At 35.2% G+C, this 14,442-nt stretch overlaps 1 protein-coding gene across 1 annotated transcript in view; it reads right to left on the bottom strand.

Moving 5' to 3' along the window:
- LOC139166800 (E3 SUMO-protein ligase ZBED1-like) overlaps window positions 1-14,442 on the bottom strand; it is a 147,227-nt gene that overhangs the window by 112,776 nt on the left and 20,009 nt on the right. The window contains exons 2-3 of the mRNA XM_070750885.1: window positions 8,379-8,486; window positions 5,411-5,479 (exon numbers count right to left, since the gene is read on the bottom strand). Coding sequence (XP_070606986.1) covers window positions 5,411-5,479; window positions 8,379-8,486 — 177 coding nt within the window. The remainder of the gene's footprint in view (window positions 1-5,410; window positions 5,480-8,378; window positions 8,487-14,442) is intronic.

The raw sequence follows: 14,442 nt of genomic DNA, 5'->3' as shown, positions 1-14,442 counted from the left end.
CATTATCAAACACCTTAAAATAGACTAAGTTTACATCATTATATATTTTGTAAATTTTGTACTCATGTGGTTGAATAATAGCTTAGAATAAACGTGAGGTTAAGTCTAGAATTGCCTAACATAATAGGCTGTTTCCAATTATCCAAAATATTTTATTAATATTAATAATACTATTCTATTCTATTCATTAAATATTCATGGTTGGAATTTTTAACATATTCAGGAGGTCCAAAATTTAACTAAACTAACTTAAATTAAATTGATTTTAAGAAAGAAAAACAGTCTTTCTATAACAGCTTGATTGAAATACAATCATATAAATGTTATGCAATTGCCACTTACTTAAATTTATATTAGGTTTATATATGTGATGGCTTGAAAACATGCTGTTGATTTATATTACAGTAAATTAATAGAATTTCAGATACATAGTCCATAATTAAAATTGTAATAATTTATGGACAACAAGTATGAACAACAGTTTGAAGATGATTAATCTCATTACAAACAGATTACTAAGGATCAGATTTACATGACATTTCTTCCGTTGATTTTTAATTAAATATTAGAAAAGTTTGCATATTTTTCCTGGTGACCATTCATATGGATGTAAATCAATTCAATGTTGCTTAAATTCATTAATAGTCAGTCCAGACCTATGCATTACTGTATAGACTTGACATCTCAGCCTATACTATACCTTGTGCTGGAATGTTTTTTTTAATACGCATGATTGCAGCTGAACTATAAAAAGCTAAAGAGATATTCAAACCCCACTGAGAAAAGTAATGTAAGAAAACAAAAATAAACACAAAAAAGACTTTTATGACAAGATGATTTAGAACAGGGGTATCAAATTGGTGCCCCCCCCCCAGGCTGGATGAGTCATGTACAGACCACAACCACTCCAGCTCCCTAAAGGCAAAAAATATCATGATACGTTGCCACATCACGTGACACAATTGAGTTTGATACTCGTAATTTTGTAATACTTGTAATATCACTGGCTGCCAGCAGTTTGGCAGATCGAATCTCACCAGGCTCAAGGTTGACTCAGCCTTCCATCCGTCCAAGGTCGGTAAAATAAGGGCCCAGATTGTTGGGGGCAATATGCTTATTCTCTGTAAACCGCTTAGAGAGGGCTGTAAAGCACTGTGAAGGTGTATATAAGTCTAAATGCTATTGCTATTGCTAATTTAGAAAGAGGTACTATAATATTAATCTATGATCCCTCAATATAATATAGCTAATTTCAAACAGCCCCATAGCCCAAACTGATAACAAATATCAGTTATCACTGATAACAACAAATTAGCATTCCTGAATGGATGACAATCTTAAAAAAATAAAATTGAAGCAATGTATAAAAATGGTTCTTTGTGTTGTTTGTTTGTTTGTTTGTTTATTTGTTTGTTTGTTTATTTATTTGTTTGTTTGTTTATTTATTTTTTATTAGATTTGTATGCTGCCCCTCTCCGTAGACTCGGGGCGGCTCACAGCATACAATGAAACAATTCATAACAAATCTAATAAATTTAAAAAACTTTTTAAAACCCCATTATTAAAACAGACATACACACAAACATACCATACATAAAACTACATAGGCAAGGGGAGATATCTCAATTCACCCATGCCTGACGGCAGAGGTGGGTTTTAAGGAGTTTACGAAAGACAAGGAGGGTAGGGGCAGTTCTAATCTCTGGAGGGAGCTGGTTCCAGAGAGTTGGGGCCGCCACAGAGAAGGCTCTTCCCCTGGGACCCGCCAGACGACATTGTTTAGTCGACGGGACCCAGAGAAGGCCAACTCTGTGGGACCCAATCGGTCACTGGGATTTGTGCGGCAGAAGGCAGTCCCAGAGATATTCTGGTCCGATGCCATGAAGGGCTTTATAGGTCTAAATCTTATAGAACCTTAGTTCTGAAAGGTTTCAAAAGCCACAATGATCCATTTCAATATACTGCCAAGCATTTTGAAACAGCGAAAACTATCATTATTATTATTCAGATATCTGTACTAATTTGAACTAATACATATTGGAGAATCGGACCTCTAGGGACATATGCATTAACCAGGTCAAAAGCAAACATTATGTTTCCATATAGAACAGTTTCACTTGTAGGTCAACTCAACAGCATGAGCAATTGCCCATTCAGTTACTCTGTTAAAAAAAACACATCACCCTTCTAATCACAATGTGTGGCATGTGTTTTTCTTAATCATGGGTCCCACACCAGAAGCCTGGGAGTTTGAGTGTGATGTTCCTAGCACAACACTCTTCCAGACAGAAAGCTCTGAGCCATTTTCCCAGCTTAGAAGATACAACCCAAATGTTCTTATCATCACTGGAACCACCTTAGCCTTTACTTTCCACATTCTCTCCAGTTCCTCCTACAAGTCCTGGTACTTGTCCAGTCTCTCATACTAATTCTTCCTAATGTTACTATCACTTGATACTGTATATCTAACATCACTGTTGGTTCTCTTCTGGTACAACAATATTTGGTTGATTAACTAGTACCTGTCTGTCCATCTGGATTTGGTTCTTAGCCCTGGTATTCTCTATCACCTTCTGTGGAATCATTCATTTAGACTTGGGAGAATCTAGCTAGGCAGAGTTCCTGTACTCAATGCCAGCTATTTGATTGTGTCATTCAGTATATGCTGTTCCTGCCCACATACTACATCCTACCAGTGTTGGACTGTTTCTAGGGCTTCTTTGCATCTCAGGTGCTGTCTAGCGTGATATACCTTTGCTTCAATAGATCTGATTATTAGTGCCTGTTCTTGTGTTGCTATAATCAGTACTTCAATGTTGTCCTTTAGTCCAACTCTTTCCAGCCACTGATAAGATTTCCCAATATCAGCCAATATCAGTGGTATATGTCCATGGTGGTGAACCTATGGCACGCAGAGCCATCTCTCCAGGCACACAGAGCCATCGTCCATTGCTCTTCTTGGTCCCAGGACCGGCACGCCGGCCAGCTGGGCCACACGTATGTGGGAGTGCCAGAAACGAAAAGAGCAGCTGTCCAGTGCGCTTGCATGCACCGGGAAAATGATATTCCAGTTTCCAGCATGTGCATGGGTGCCGGTCCCTTGGTTTTCCAATTTCTAGCATACACACGTGCATGAAGACTATGTGGCATGCTGGAAACCAGAAGACATGCCCGGCGCATACCCGGCGCAGCTGCTCTTTCAGTTTCTGGCACTCCCATGCACGTGAATACCAGTTGGCTAGTGCACCGGAAACCAGAAGAACAAGAGGACCTGCCAGCCAGGACTGGTGGGCCATGACTTCCCTCCCTCCCCACCCACGCGGGCTTCTTGAATGGCTCCAGAGCATCTGGCCAGCTTGCGTGCATAGGGCTGCAGGGCAGGATTTGCTGGCTTGGTGGCTGACTGCCCTGCCCGCTGCTCCTGCTGCTGTGAGGAGGTGATGGTGGTTTGTGTGCTGCCACTTTTGTCCGGGATGCTGGAGAAAAGGAGGAGCTGCCATGTGGGAGGTGAGCTGCCCCAGGAGTGCCGGAGGAGAACACAGCATAGAGATGCCACCTAGGGATAAGAGTTGCGATGGATGGGAAGTGACCAGGAAGGGGTGTGCTTGTTCTCTGTGGTGGGCTAGGGGGAGAGTCACTTCATCCTGCTATTCTGCATGGATGCAGAAATATCCTCATTTAAGAATTATTCAAAACAATCCTAACAAGAGAAATGTAAACTGGGTATATATATAGTTGGATGAATCTAAAGTGTTATTGTTTTAATGTTTTAGATTTTAAATAGTTGTGTTTTATGTTACTTAAAATGTTTTATATGTATTTTATTTGTCTTTTAATTTTTGTTTGGGAACTGTCCAAAGCTTGTGAAAGATGGCTAGCTATATGAATATTTTAACTAAATAAATATATAGAAATTGTGGTTAATAAAACCTTATTTGCTTTTACAAGCACTGTACAATTGCTGGTGTTCTTCCTGCTTCTATAGCAAAAGGCAGAAAAGCAGGTATGAACCAACTATTTTTTTTTTTGTAATGGAAAGCTGTGAGCTGTGCAAACATCCCAAATGAGCCATGCAATTCACCTATTACCACATTATTTCTCTTATTTGCTGCTATATACATTTCTTTTACATCTGTACTATCACTGCCTTGGGCTTCAGGGAACATGCAGATTCACTCCTTCTCAATTTAAAGAGGTACCGAACTATAAAATTCAGAGGTAGAGGAAGGAGAGAATATTCTGTTGCAATTATCCAATTGTGAACAGCTGTAACTGCTATAGTAGCAGTAATAAATATAGCAGGAAGGGGCTGTGCAGAACACAGCAAGAGTGAGTTCCTTCAGCAACAAAGATTGAGTGAAAAATAAGACTCATGCAAACAAAACGGTATAAACAAAGCCCTCAGAATTGTTTTGGAAAAGACACCTTCTCCAAAGGTGCACTTTGTTTCAACTGGTTTAGTCAAGCTCAATTTTATGTCACTTAGAAAAGAATTACTTCTGGTTTGTTTGTTTGTTTGTTTGTTTGTTTGTTTGTTTGTTTGTTTGTTTGTTTGTTTGAACTACAATTCTTATACTGTACAGCAAGTCAATAGTGAGAAATGATGGCTGCTATAATTGTTGTGCTTTACAGCACACTTTGTCATACTGTCAAAAAGCCTAACATCACACAATTAATATTAAGTGGTGTTAGTTCTTTAATTAAACTCTCTCCTATGAGGATATGTTGTAAAGAATTTAATAAGCCTAATAGTAAGTTTAGTATACAGCCACAGATATGGGTTTCCTTTCTACAAATTTCGCAGAAATGACTAGGCTAAGCCTTGTAGGACTGCTAGCATCATAGTTCCCTCTAAGCTGAGCAGTGAGCAATGGCTCACTTAAAAATCATCATCAACTCAGATTTTTTCAAACCTGCCCAGAAGCCGAGAGGGAAAGAGTGAGAGGGAAAGAGTGCCGCCCAGTCCCAAAGGAACTGCCGCTCAGACACTATACTTTTCCGCCCACCCCCCCAAAAAATTAGAGGGAACACTGGCTAGCATGTTAATAAACTATATTAGAAAAAATGAAAATGAAATCCCATTTCATATGTGATGTCCACCCATCATATGTTGCTTAATGTTACAAAAGTCTAAACTTTTACTTTGCTTTAGAAAATTATCAGTATCATTTAATCTAGCACTGGCTTGTTTTTACTGACAAAATACTTTGGTAGTAGTTTCTTTTGCAATCCAAAATGGACAAAGCCTTTAGAAACATAATCAATTGCAGCAAAAGGAAAAGAATCAGGTGCAGTGTTTTAAGCAATGTATATTTTAAAAAATACATAAAAGGTAGACTGCACTTAAAAGAAAAATAAATTGAGAAACGTGTAACATCTATAATCCAGTAGAAAAGGACATATAAATTACCTTTCGCGTTCAGAATTTCTTCTTTGAGTTTCATCACAGATCTTTGGCCTTTCTTTTCATTATTTCCAGCTGTTAGAAAATTCAAAATAGAGAATAATGAATGACTGGCAACTTATTATAAAAACAAACATAATTCAATATAAAATACAGAAAAATTACTTTGTATTAAATGTTTAGGTAAAGAAAACGGAACAATGAACAGTGAAACAGTGCTGGGTTGTTGTTTTTACAGTAAATATAGTGATATATGTAATATTTTCATAATGAAAATGGTCCTATGTCTTCTTTAATTGCCTTATTATTTACTTGCAAATATATACTGCTCAAACAAATAAAGGGAACACTCAAATAACACCTCCTAGATCTGAATGAATGAAATATTCTCATTGAATACTTTGTGCTGACAACATGTGAAATTGATTGTCAATCAGTGTTGCTTCTTAAGTGGATTTACTTGAAGTTATATTCTGTTTTTTAAGTGTTCCCTTTATTTTTTTGAGCAGTGTAGAATCTGATCAGATCACTGTGATCCTTGACAATGACAAAGACACAATTATAATGAATTGAAATATTAATTCAATCTTTATGTGAGTTTTCAAAGAAAGGATGTAGTAACAATTGAAAACAATTTTGCAAAAAAAATGACACAAAAAAGAATGAGTTTTAAATTAAGATAAATTATATAATTATATCAATATAACCTATGAACCACTTTCTATAATAAATAAGTGTACCATAATAAAGTATAACTCAGTTATTGCTGGCCCCATGCCTGGAAGAGGAAAAGAAAAGAAGAACGTTGGGTTTCAGGTTGACAATCTGAGTTGTAAAAAAAAAAAATTGCACCACTACTAAAACAACAGATGCAATTCAATGAGACCTGATCAAAACTGTTGGAGACTAATTGCTGCCCATGGCGTTGTACAAGAGCGAGCCAAAGCATAAGTATTGTGATGTATTATTTGCATAAAAATTAAGGTGCCTAAATAAACATTAGCATAAATATACACAAAATAGACAACATATATTAAAATACTTGCTCAATCTGTATATATATTTTTCAGGAACAGCAGAAAAAAAAACTGACAAAGAAATAGTAATAAAAGTGGGACATCTCCCTGCAAAATTGAAATCTGAAGGCAAAAAATATATATACTTCATGTTCAATGTTTTTCAAAAATGCAAAGGTTTATACTCAGGCAAACAAGCCATTTCAAAAGAGAACTCTAGCTTAACCAGAACCACTTACAGTAAAGGAGAATGTAGAAAGAAATGAATAATAACAATAGCAATTTTTAAAGATATGAAGAACAATACATAATATTCAAAGTAAAAATTTTAACTTAATTTAATCTGCAGGTTTGTCCATTATTTGCAATAGTAATTATAATTAATGATTTATCATTTTAATTCAATTAATTTTATTCCTCCTGTACTTCCTTTGGAAAGAAGACCAATTAAATGATCAGAAATCAATGCAATAATTTATATTACACATATATGGTGCTATTAATATCTACTTGTGTCATAATTAGAATACAGAATACCAATTGGGACAGGATGTAATCATAGCTTTTTTCTATGCAAATATATACTATCCAGAATTCCAGGCCCCCGATGTTGCATAAAAAGTATTTGTCATATATAGCATGAATAAGATATGGTCATGAGTCTGATTTTGTCCAAGAAATTTGCAAGAATCCCTGTTTCCATTTTGTTAGCTACTCATAATAGTCTTATTTTAGCACATATACTTAAGAAGTATCTTTTTCATCCTTACATGTATCCATTTTCAATTAAAACTATTTACTGGTAGATCTCCACTTACACTGCAAATGAACAAAAACAGATATATGGTGCTTTTTTACAACGTTCAATTTGTTTGTTTGTTGTACAGAACAAGAATCCAGTATACTCATAATTAACAGATGCAGATCAAACAAGTCAGCCAGCAAATTGACATTCCCATTCAGTTCTGTTTAAAAAGAGTCATGGATATGAACCAAATCTTTTCAAATAGTATGGTGGATACATGAAAGGAAGGAACATCAATGCAAGATTTTTATCTGATCTTTCTCCTTTTTTATCAGTTGCTATAGAGTGAGTTATTTATTAACGTCCTCTTTAATAAATAAACTGAAATAGTCATTTCAGACTACATAGTGTACATTAATAATTATTACTGATGATTAAAAACTCTTGTGCATTTAATTTCATACTGGTATAGTTTAACTAAATTACTAAAATCACTAGGCTAGAAAGCAGGAGACCATGAAAGCCAGCTGGGTGATCTTGAGGCAGTTACTCTCTCTCTCAATTCAACTCACCTCACATAGTTGTAAATTAAGTATAATATACCTTATTTATTTTCAGGATATTATCCTGCAGATGATGAAGACAACTCACTATTTTGGATTTATTATCACTCCTTTATAGTAATTTCACTTCTTGCCTTGTATGAATATGATTTTTAAAATATATTTTAATTATACATACACAAATATACAATTGGAACATTTCTTTCAATATGTGCTATTTCAACAAAGGTGTTTATGATTTTATCATTACTTACACAAATGTTTGCAAAATGCAAACTATGTTGTTTTTATTTTAAAAACTGAAGGCAGTCTACTAGACATTAGCCCATTACCAGAAAAACTTACATTTTCCCAGCAATTATTTTTCTTTGCTTACTAATAGAACTTTGCACCAGCAAAGCAAGCTGTATGTAACAATTATTTTGTATTTATATTTGTTCTCCGACTGCAATCTTCTTAAACCTGTTCAGTGTCTATAACTTAAATATTTTCCTAATTGTATCAAATATTCTTCTTCAAGTCTCTATGTTACAAAGCAATCTTCTTCTGAGGGAAATTACTAGATTTAAAATGCTATTCAGATATTTCTGGTGGGATTTAATAAACAGGATAAAACATGCAATTAACAGACATTAATACAACATTAATACCTATTATAACGTGCATTCCAAGTCTTGCCAAATTCTTCACAGTATGGTAACCAATTCCTTTAATTCCTCCAGTTACTATGGCAACATTACCATTTTGAAGAGGAAAAACTGCCCAAAAAGACAAAATAAAATAGTTACGAACTATTTTGCAACAAAAAATTGCTCATCAAAACAGAAATATCACTGACCAACATTTCACATGTTAATTACAACTATGCTTGTAGTTGCAACTGTTTCTAAGGGAGATATAAACATACATATACATACACATACATAGTAGATGCTTGGAACAAACTTCTAGCAGACGTGATTGGTAAATCCACAGTAACTGAATTTAAACATGCCTGGGATAAACATATATCCATCCTAAGATAAAATACAGAAAATAGCATAAGGGAAGACTAGATGGACCATGAGGTCTTTTTCTGCCGTCAATCTTCTGTTTCTATGTTTCTATACACATACTCATGTACATATACATATACATGTATAATCAGTACAATGATAAGAAAAATGGTTTTTTTAGTCAATATTATCATTTTTTTTGTTTTTTGAAATGTTTCCCAATCACATTTTAATAAATGCCCCAAAAACTGACTGTAAATAATAATGGAAGCTGTAAATAATAATGGAATATAAATAAATAATAATAAATAAAGCTGTAAATAACAATGGAATAATATAATGTACTATTTAATTCGGTGATTTTAATATACAATGCCACATTAAATAAAACCATTTAACTACACTGAAATGGTATATACTAGGCATCGGTCACTTTCATGAATAAAGGCAAATATACATGTCCCAGGATGATGTCTCAAGATCAAATGTGAGTTGGTCACTGGGACCAGAGGTTTAGTCTTCTAAGATTTCAGATTCATGCTGGAGCTCATCTTGAAGGAACTTCTCTTTGGGCTATTCTGTGAGTTGTATTGATATCTTGGGTCGCTTTGGAGCTTATATTTGAATATGAACTTTGGTAGTCTTTATACAGTGAAAAATTAGTGGAATGTCTAAATACATGGAATTGGGCATTCAGAAGCTTGGATTAGGAAGCATCTTGAGGGACTATAGTGCAATAGCTATAGATCATATGCAGATTACTACCTTAGTTATGAAACAGTCACTTCAACAAATATGTTATATCAATTATTGCAAGTCAAGTGAAGGACAGTGCTTAACATTGAACTTGCAGGATAATATCTCAATTGTCCATATCACAATATCAGGCTTGTAATAAAATTCTTTAGTATTTAAATAATATTTATGTAATGTTGTCAATTCCAAGAGTGGAAAAGAAACCTCTTAAGAATATATTAGTTTCTCAGTTAATGGTAAGTTCAAAACTCATATAGCAAAAATGCAAGAATCCCAATGGATTACTTCATATTCAATGGGGAAGTGGAAAGAATGGTGGCATTGTCCGTACTGAGACACAGGTGTATGGTAAGTACTCCCTTCTTGATAGTCTATTAAAGAATTCAGAAGTTGAATGAACATTGGGCCAGGTTCAGAAGTTTTCCCTTTTGGAAGGATATTGGGTACAGATTATTAGACTAGTATGTTTTCATGCATCTTCTCAATAAACATGAAAATATGCTGGTCAACAAAGGCAGCCAGTTTGTCTCCCATATTGTTTAGAGTTTACCACATGGATTCACAATGGGTTTCAGTGAAATGCTGGAGGACTAGATTAGATTGTGGCATGTTCCTTATTTTGGAATTTTCCTATTGGAAGAATCAGCTTACCAATTTCTCATTTGGGGTTTTGATGATTAGCTGATTTATGATAGTCAACAGATTGGTTAGATGATAATTTGGAGTCATGTTATCTTCAACAAAACAATGATATACTTACTCTGCTGTGTTAGAATCTGAGCCATATTATCAGTGAAGGGCTACCAAAAATTTCACTACCACACTGTGTGTGTGGCTTATGCATTTTCTTTCAACATCTTTCAGTGCAAATTGGGTGCTCTGGAGTGGAGCTCCATTTTCACTACCCCACCCCGTCCGGGCAGTAGCCCACCCCTGCATATGATCTGTATGGGTCAACAGATTTGCTGAGTCTTTATTGTTTCAATTCCCCTTTTTAACTAATTAATTAACTCCACCCAACCATTATATTCTTGGTGCTCACCTTCATCTTCCAATCCACTAATTCTCTGTCCCTTCTCCTACATGTGGAACACTCAATTTCACATGCAGAATCAATCTCTTAGAAACAGTCATTTTGTTTCTTGAAACAAAAATGTCCACAGTATCCCTTGCAACAGACTTATTACTCATTTTCCTACTTTAATTTGAATATTAAATTTTCTGGCAATAATATAGCATATATAATAATATGCAAATATTCATATCTCCACTCAACAGATTTTTGATATTGCCAAATAATTCTCTATGCATTTATTTTTAAATTCATTAAACAACAAAGAAGAAATACTTATCTTACTCCCTAATATTGAATGACTAAACAGTCCACTGATTTTTCATATATGCTTTATTTCTAAAATATACCATATTCATCACACTCACCTTTCTACACTCTAGTTGCATAAAATGTTCCATAATGTATGTCAATGTTCTTTAACATATATTTTTTAAAGAATGACTATAAACTTTCTCCCAGTCATATGTGTCACAATGACTTACTAAAGAGAAAAAGTTTATCTGACACACTCCTTTGCCAGGTTTAAGCTATTAAGAATACATTGTGGAGGCATAAGAAAGGCAGAATTACAGTATCTATTGATGTCATTTAATGCATAATACCTGTTTATTTAAGTAAGTCCTTCACATAAAAATATAGTTACCGGTAAATTAAAAAAGAAAAACATTTTTACATTTATAAATTACAGTATTTAATAAATATCTTTCATGATTAGCTTGGGATTTGCAGAAAATTTATTGATACAAAATATTGATAAATAGGTAAATATACAATTAACATACAAGCAATAGCAGAAAATATGTATAGCTCAGGGTTGATCTATGGAGTGAATATTTGGCAGTTCTATTTAATTTGATAGTGTCACTATGTCACTATGAAAAACAACAAAATGATTACTATAATCACAAGTCACGTAAATTTGCTTCTTTCAATGTGTTTTTTCATTATACCGTGTTTCCCCAAAAATAAGACCGTCTTATATTTTTTGAACCCTGAAATAAGCGCTTGCCCTTATTGCCATGCACTCAAAAGCCCAACTGGCCTTATTATCAAAGGATGGGGGGGGGTTTGAGGGGGAAGGGGGGGAGACAGGGTATGAAGAGAAATAGGTTATAATTTGAAATTAATTTTATAAATTCATAAATGTCCAATATTACCAAGGAGTGGAAATGTTTAATGGATAAACTAAAGAACATACATTGTAGACTGTGAGTGTTGTGACAATCAGGAAAAAATTATTCTTACCCCCTACCGTTATATTATAATTTATTTATTTATTTATTAGATTTGTATGCCACCCCTCTCCGAGGACTCGGAGCGGCTCACAACAAGAAAAAACAGTACAAATCCAATATTTAAAAAACAATTTAAAACCCTTAATATAAAAACAATCATATATCTCATATAGACCATAAAGTGGAAACGGCCCAGGGGAATCAATTTCCCCATGCCTGACGGCAGAGGTGGGTTTTGAAGAGTTTGCGAAAGGCAAGGAAGGTGGAAGCAGTCCTAATCTCCGGGGGGAGTCCAGAGGGTCGGGGCCGCCACAGAGAAGGCTCTTCCCCTGGGTCCCGCCAGATGACATTGTTTCCGGAGAAGCCCAACTCTGCGGGACCTAACCGGTCACTGGGATTCGTGCGGCAGAAGGCAGTCCCGGAGATATTTTGGTCCAATGCCATGAAGGGCTTTATAGGTCATAACCAATACTTTGAGTTGTGACCGGAAACTGATCAGCAACCAATGCAGACTGCGGAGTTGGTGTAACATGGGAAGCCCATGATTGATCTCGCAGCTGCATTCTGCACAATCTGAAGTTTCCAAACACCCTTCAGAGGTACCTCCATGTAGAGAGCATTACAGTAGTCAAACCTCGAGGTGATGAGGGCATGAGTGACTGTGAGTAGTGAGTCCCGGTCCAGATAGGGCCACAACTGATGCACCAGGCGAACCTGGGCAAATGCCCCCCTCGCCACAGCTGAAAGATGGTTCTCTAATGTAAGTTATGGATCGAGGAGGACGCCCAAATTGCGGACCCTTTCTGAGGGGGTCAATAATTTTCCCCCAGGATAGTGGAGGGATAGATGGAGTTGTCCCTGGGAGGCAAAACCCACAGCCACTCCATCTTATCAGGGTTGAGTCTGAGTCTGTTGACACTCATCCAGACCCTAACAGCCTCCAGGCACCGGCACATCACTTCCACTGCTTCGTTGACTGGACATGGGGTGGAGATGTACAGCTGGGTATCATCAGCGTACTGATGATACCTCACCCCATGCCCCACTTAATCGTGGTTGTCATATATAACTGAATGGCTATGTTAGAGAGCAAATTTCTGTGTTTTGCTACCTTTTCTGGGATGGTCCCAGTACTTATTTCCATACATTATTATAATCTCTGTCACTTTTAACTATGTCCGATGTTATAAGAAAAGCATATAATTTATAACTCCAACTTTTTAAACTGCTCAGATATATATATATGTGTGTGTGTGTATGTATGTATTTGCTTAGTTCACAAACCATATTAATTGCCCAATTGATTCCAGGCAAAGTTCAATGTATATCAGAAAAGAAAACTGCAAAACAAATTAACCAATTAAGTGATTGAAATTTTGGAAATTTTGAAAGCATATTTAACCCAAGATTAGAAAGAAAGAAAGAAAGAAAGAAAGAAAGAAAGAAAGAAAGAAAGAAAGAAAGAAAGAACAAATAAATAAGCAGTCCTCACAAGACTGCCTCATATCAATAATAAATGACACTAATTTCATTTTAGAAAGTAAAGAATCTCTTGAGCCCAGTTGATGATTACATGTATAGATGTCATTGGTAATTTCCTTCTTCCTTCATTTTGTTCTTTATTTATCTTTATGTCTAGCATAAAATCCTGAAATTCCCTTCTGGTTTCCCATTCAGAAGCTGCAGAGATAACATAGAACAGATACTGCCACTTTCAGCAGGATAATGATAAGCAGCTTCATACTGTAAACTTCTCCGAGTTGTCTCAAACCATATAGGATGGATGGATGGGTTGGTGGATGGATGAAAAATAGATAGATAAATATCCGTTATTTGTATTCTACTGAGCATTGGAATTGCTCTGATAAAAAAATGTTTCTGAAAGTACATGGAAAAAAATACTAACCCTACTTCAAAAAGTTTTTCTAACAATAGTGCAGATAACAAGGTACATGTGCACTTTTTGTTTAAAAAGAATCTACCCGTACATACAGAAAAAAAGATTATTCAAACTGACATAGCTATTTGTCTTAAAATTATGAACAGTATTGAACACTTGAGAAAAAAATCTGATTTTGCTGAAGAATCAGATGAATTTTACAAAAATCTTTGAAAAGAAGGATGAAACAAGACTAAAAAAACCAAACAGAAGGGAAAGATATTTTTAATATGGAACGAGAGCAACCTCTTCTGTGTTAAAAAAGCAGATGAAATGTACTGTATTACATTGGACGAAAGCAGAAAGGATCTAAAGATCAAGTTACAAGATTGCCAGCATTTTTTACATACAAGGAAAACAAATGAACAAAACACCACAAAGCCTCCCTATAAAGTGCCTTGATGAAAACATTTTAAAAAGCCTAAATTATTGTAGCAATAAGAAAGTCATCTGAATTTTTTAATAGATTGAGTTTGTATATGTGAAACTTCAAATCCCATTTGTGTGAAAATGTTTTGCGTGTGTTTTTGAACATAATAGATCAAGTGATATATTACCATACACCCTTACTTTGAAAATTAATCCCATTTCGCTTATTGTTAAAAGATGAAACACATCAATTCAGTGTGGTCTTAGACAGAATAGAGGCTGTTGAGCCATCTAAAGTCTAATAAATCAGGCAGCATGCAAACATAAATACTGCTGCATTAATGG

The sequence above is a fragment of the Erythrolamprus reginae genome, chromosome 4 (genome assembly GCF_031021105.1).
Source record: "Erythrolamprus reginae isolate rEryReg1 chromosome 4, rEryReg1.hap1, whole genome shotgun sequence".
NCBI lineage: Eukaryota > Metazoa > Chordata > Lepidosauria > Squamata > Dipsadidae > Erythrolamprus > Erythrolamprus reginae.
This window is presented reverse-complemented; position numbering and strand designations above follow the sequence as displayed.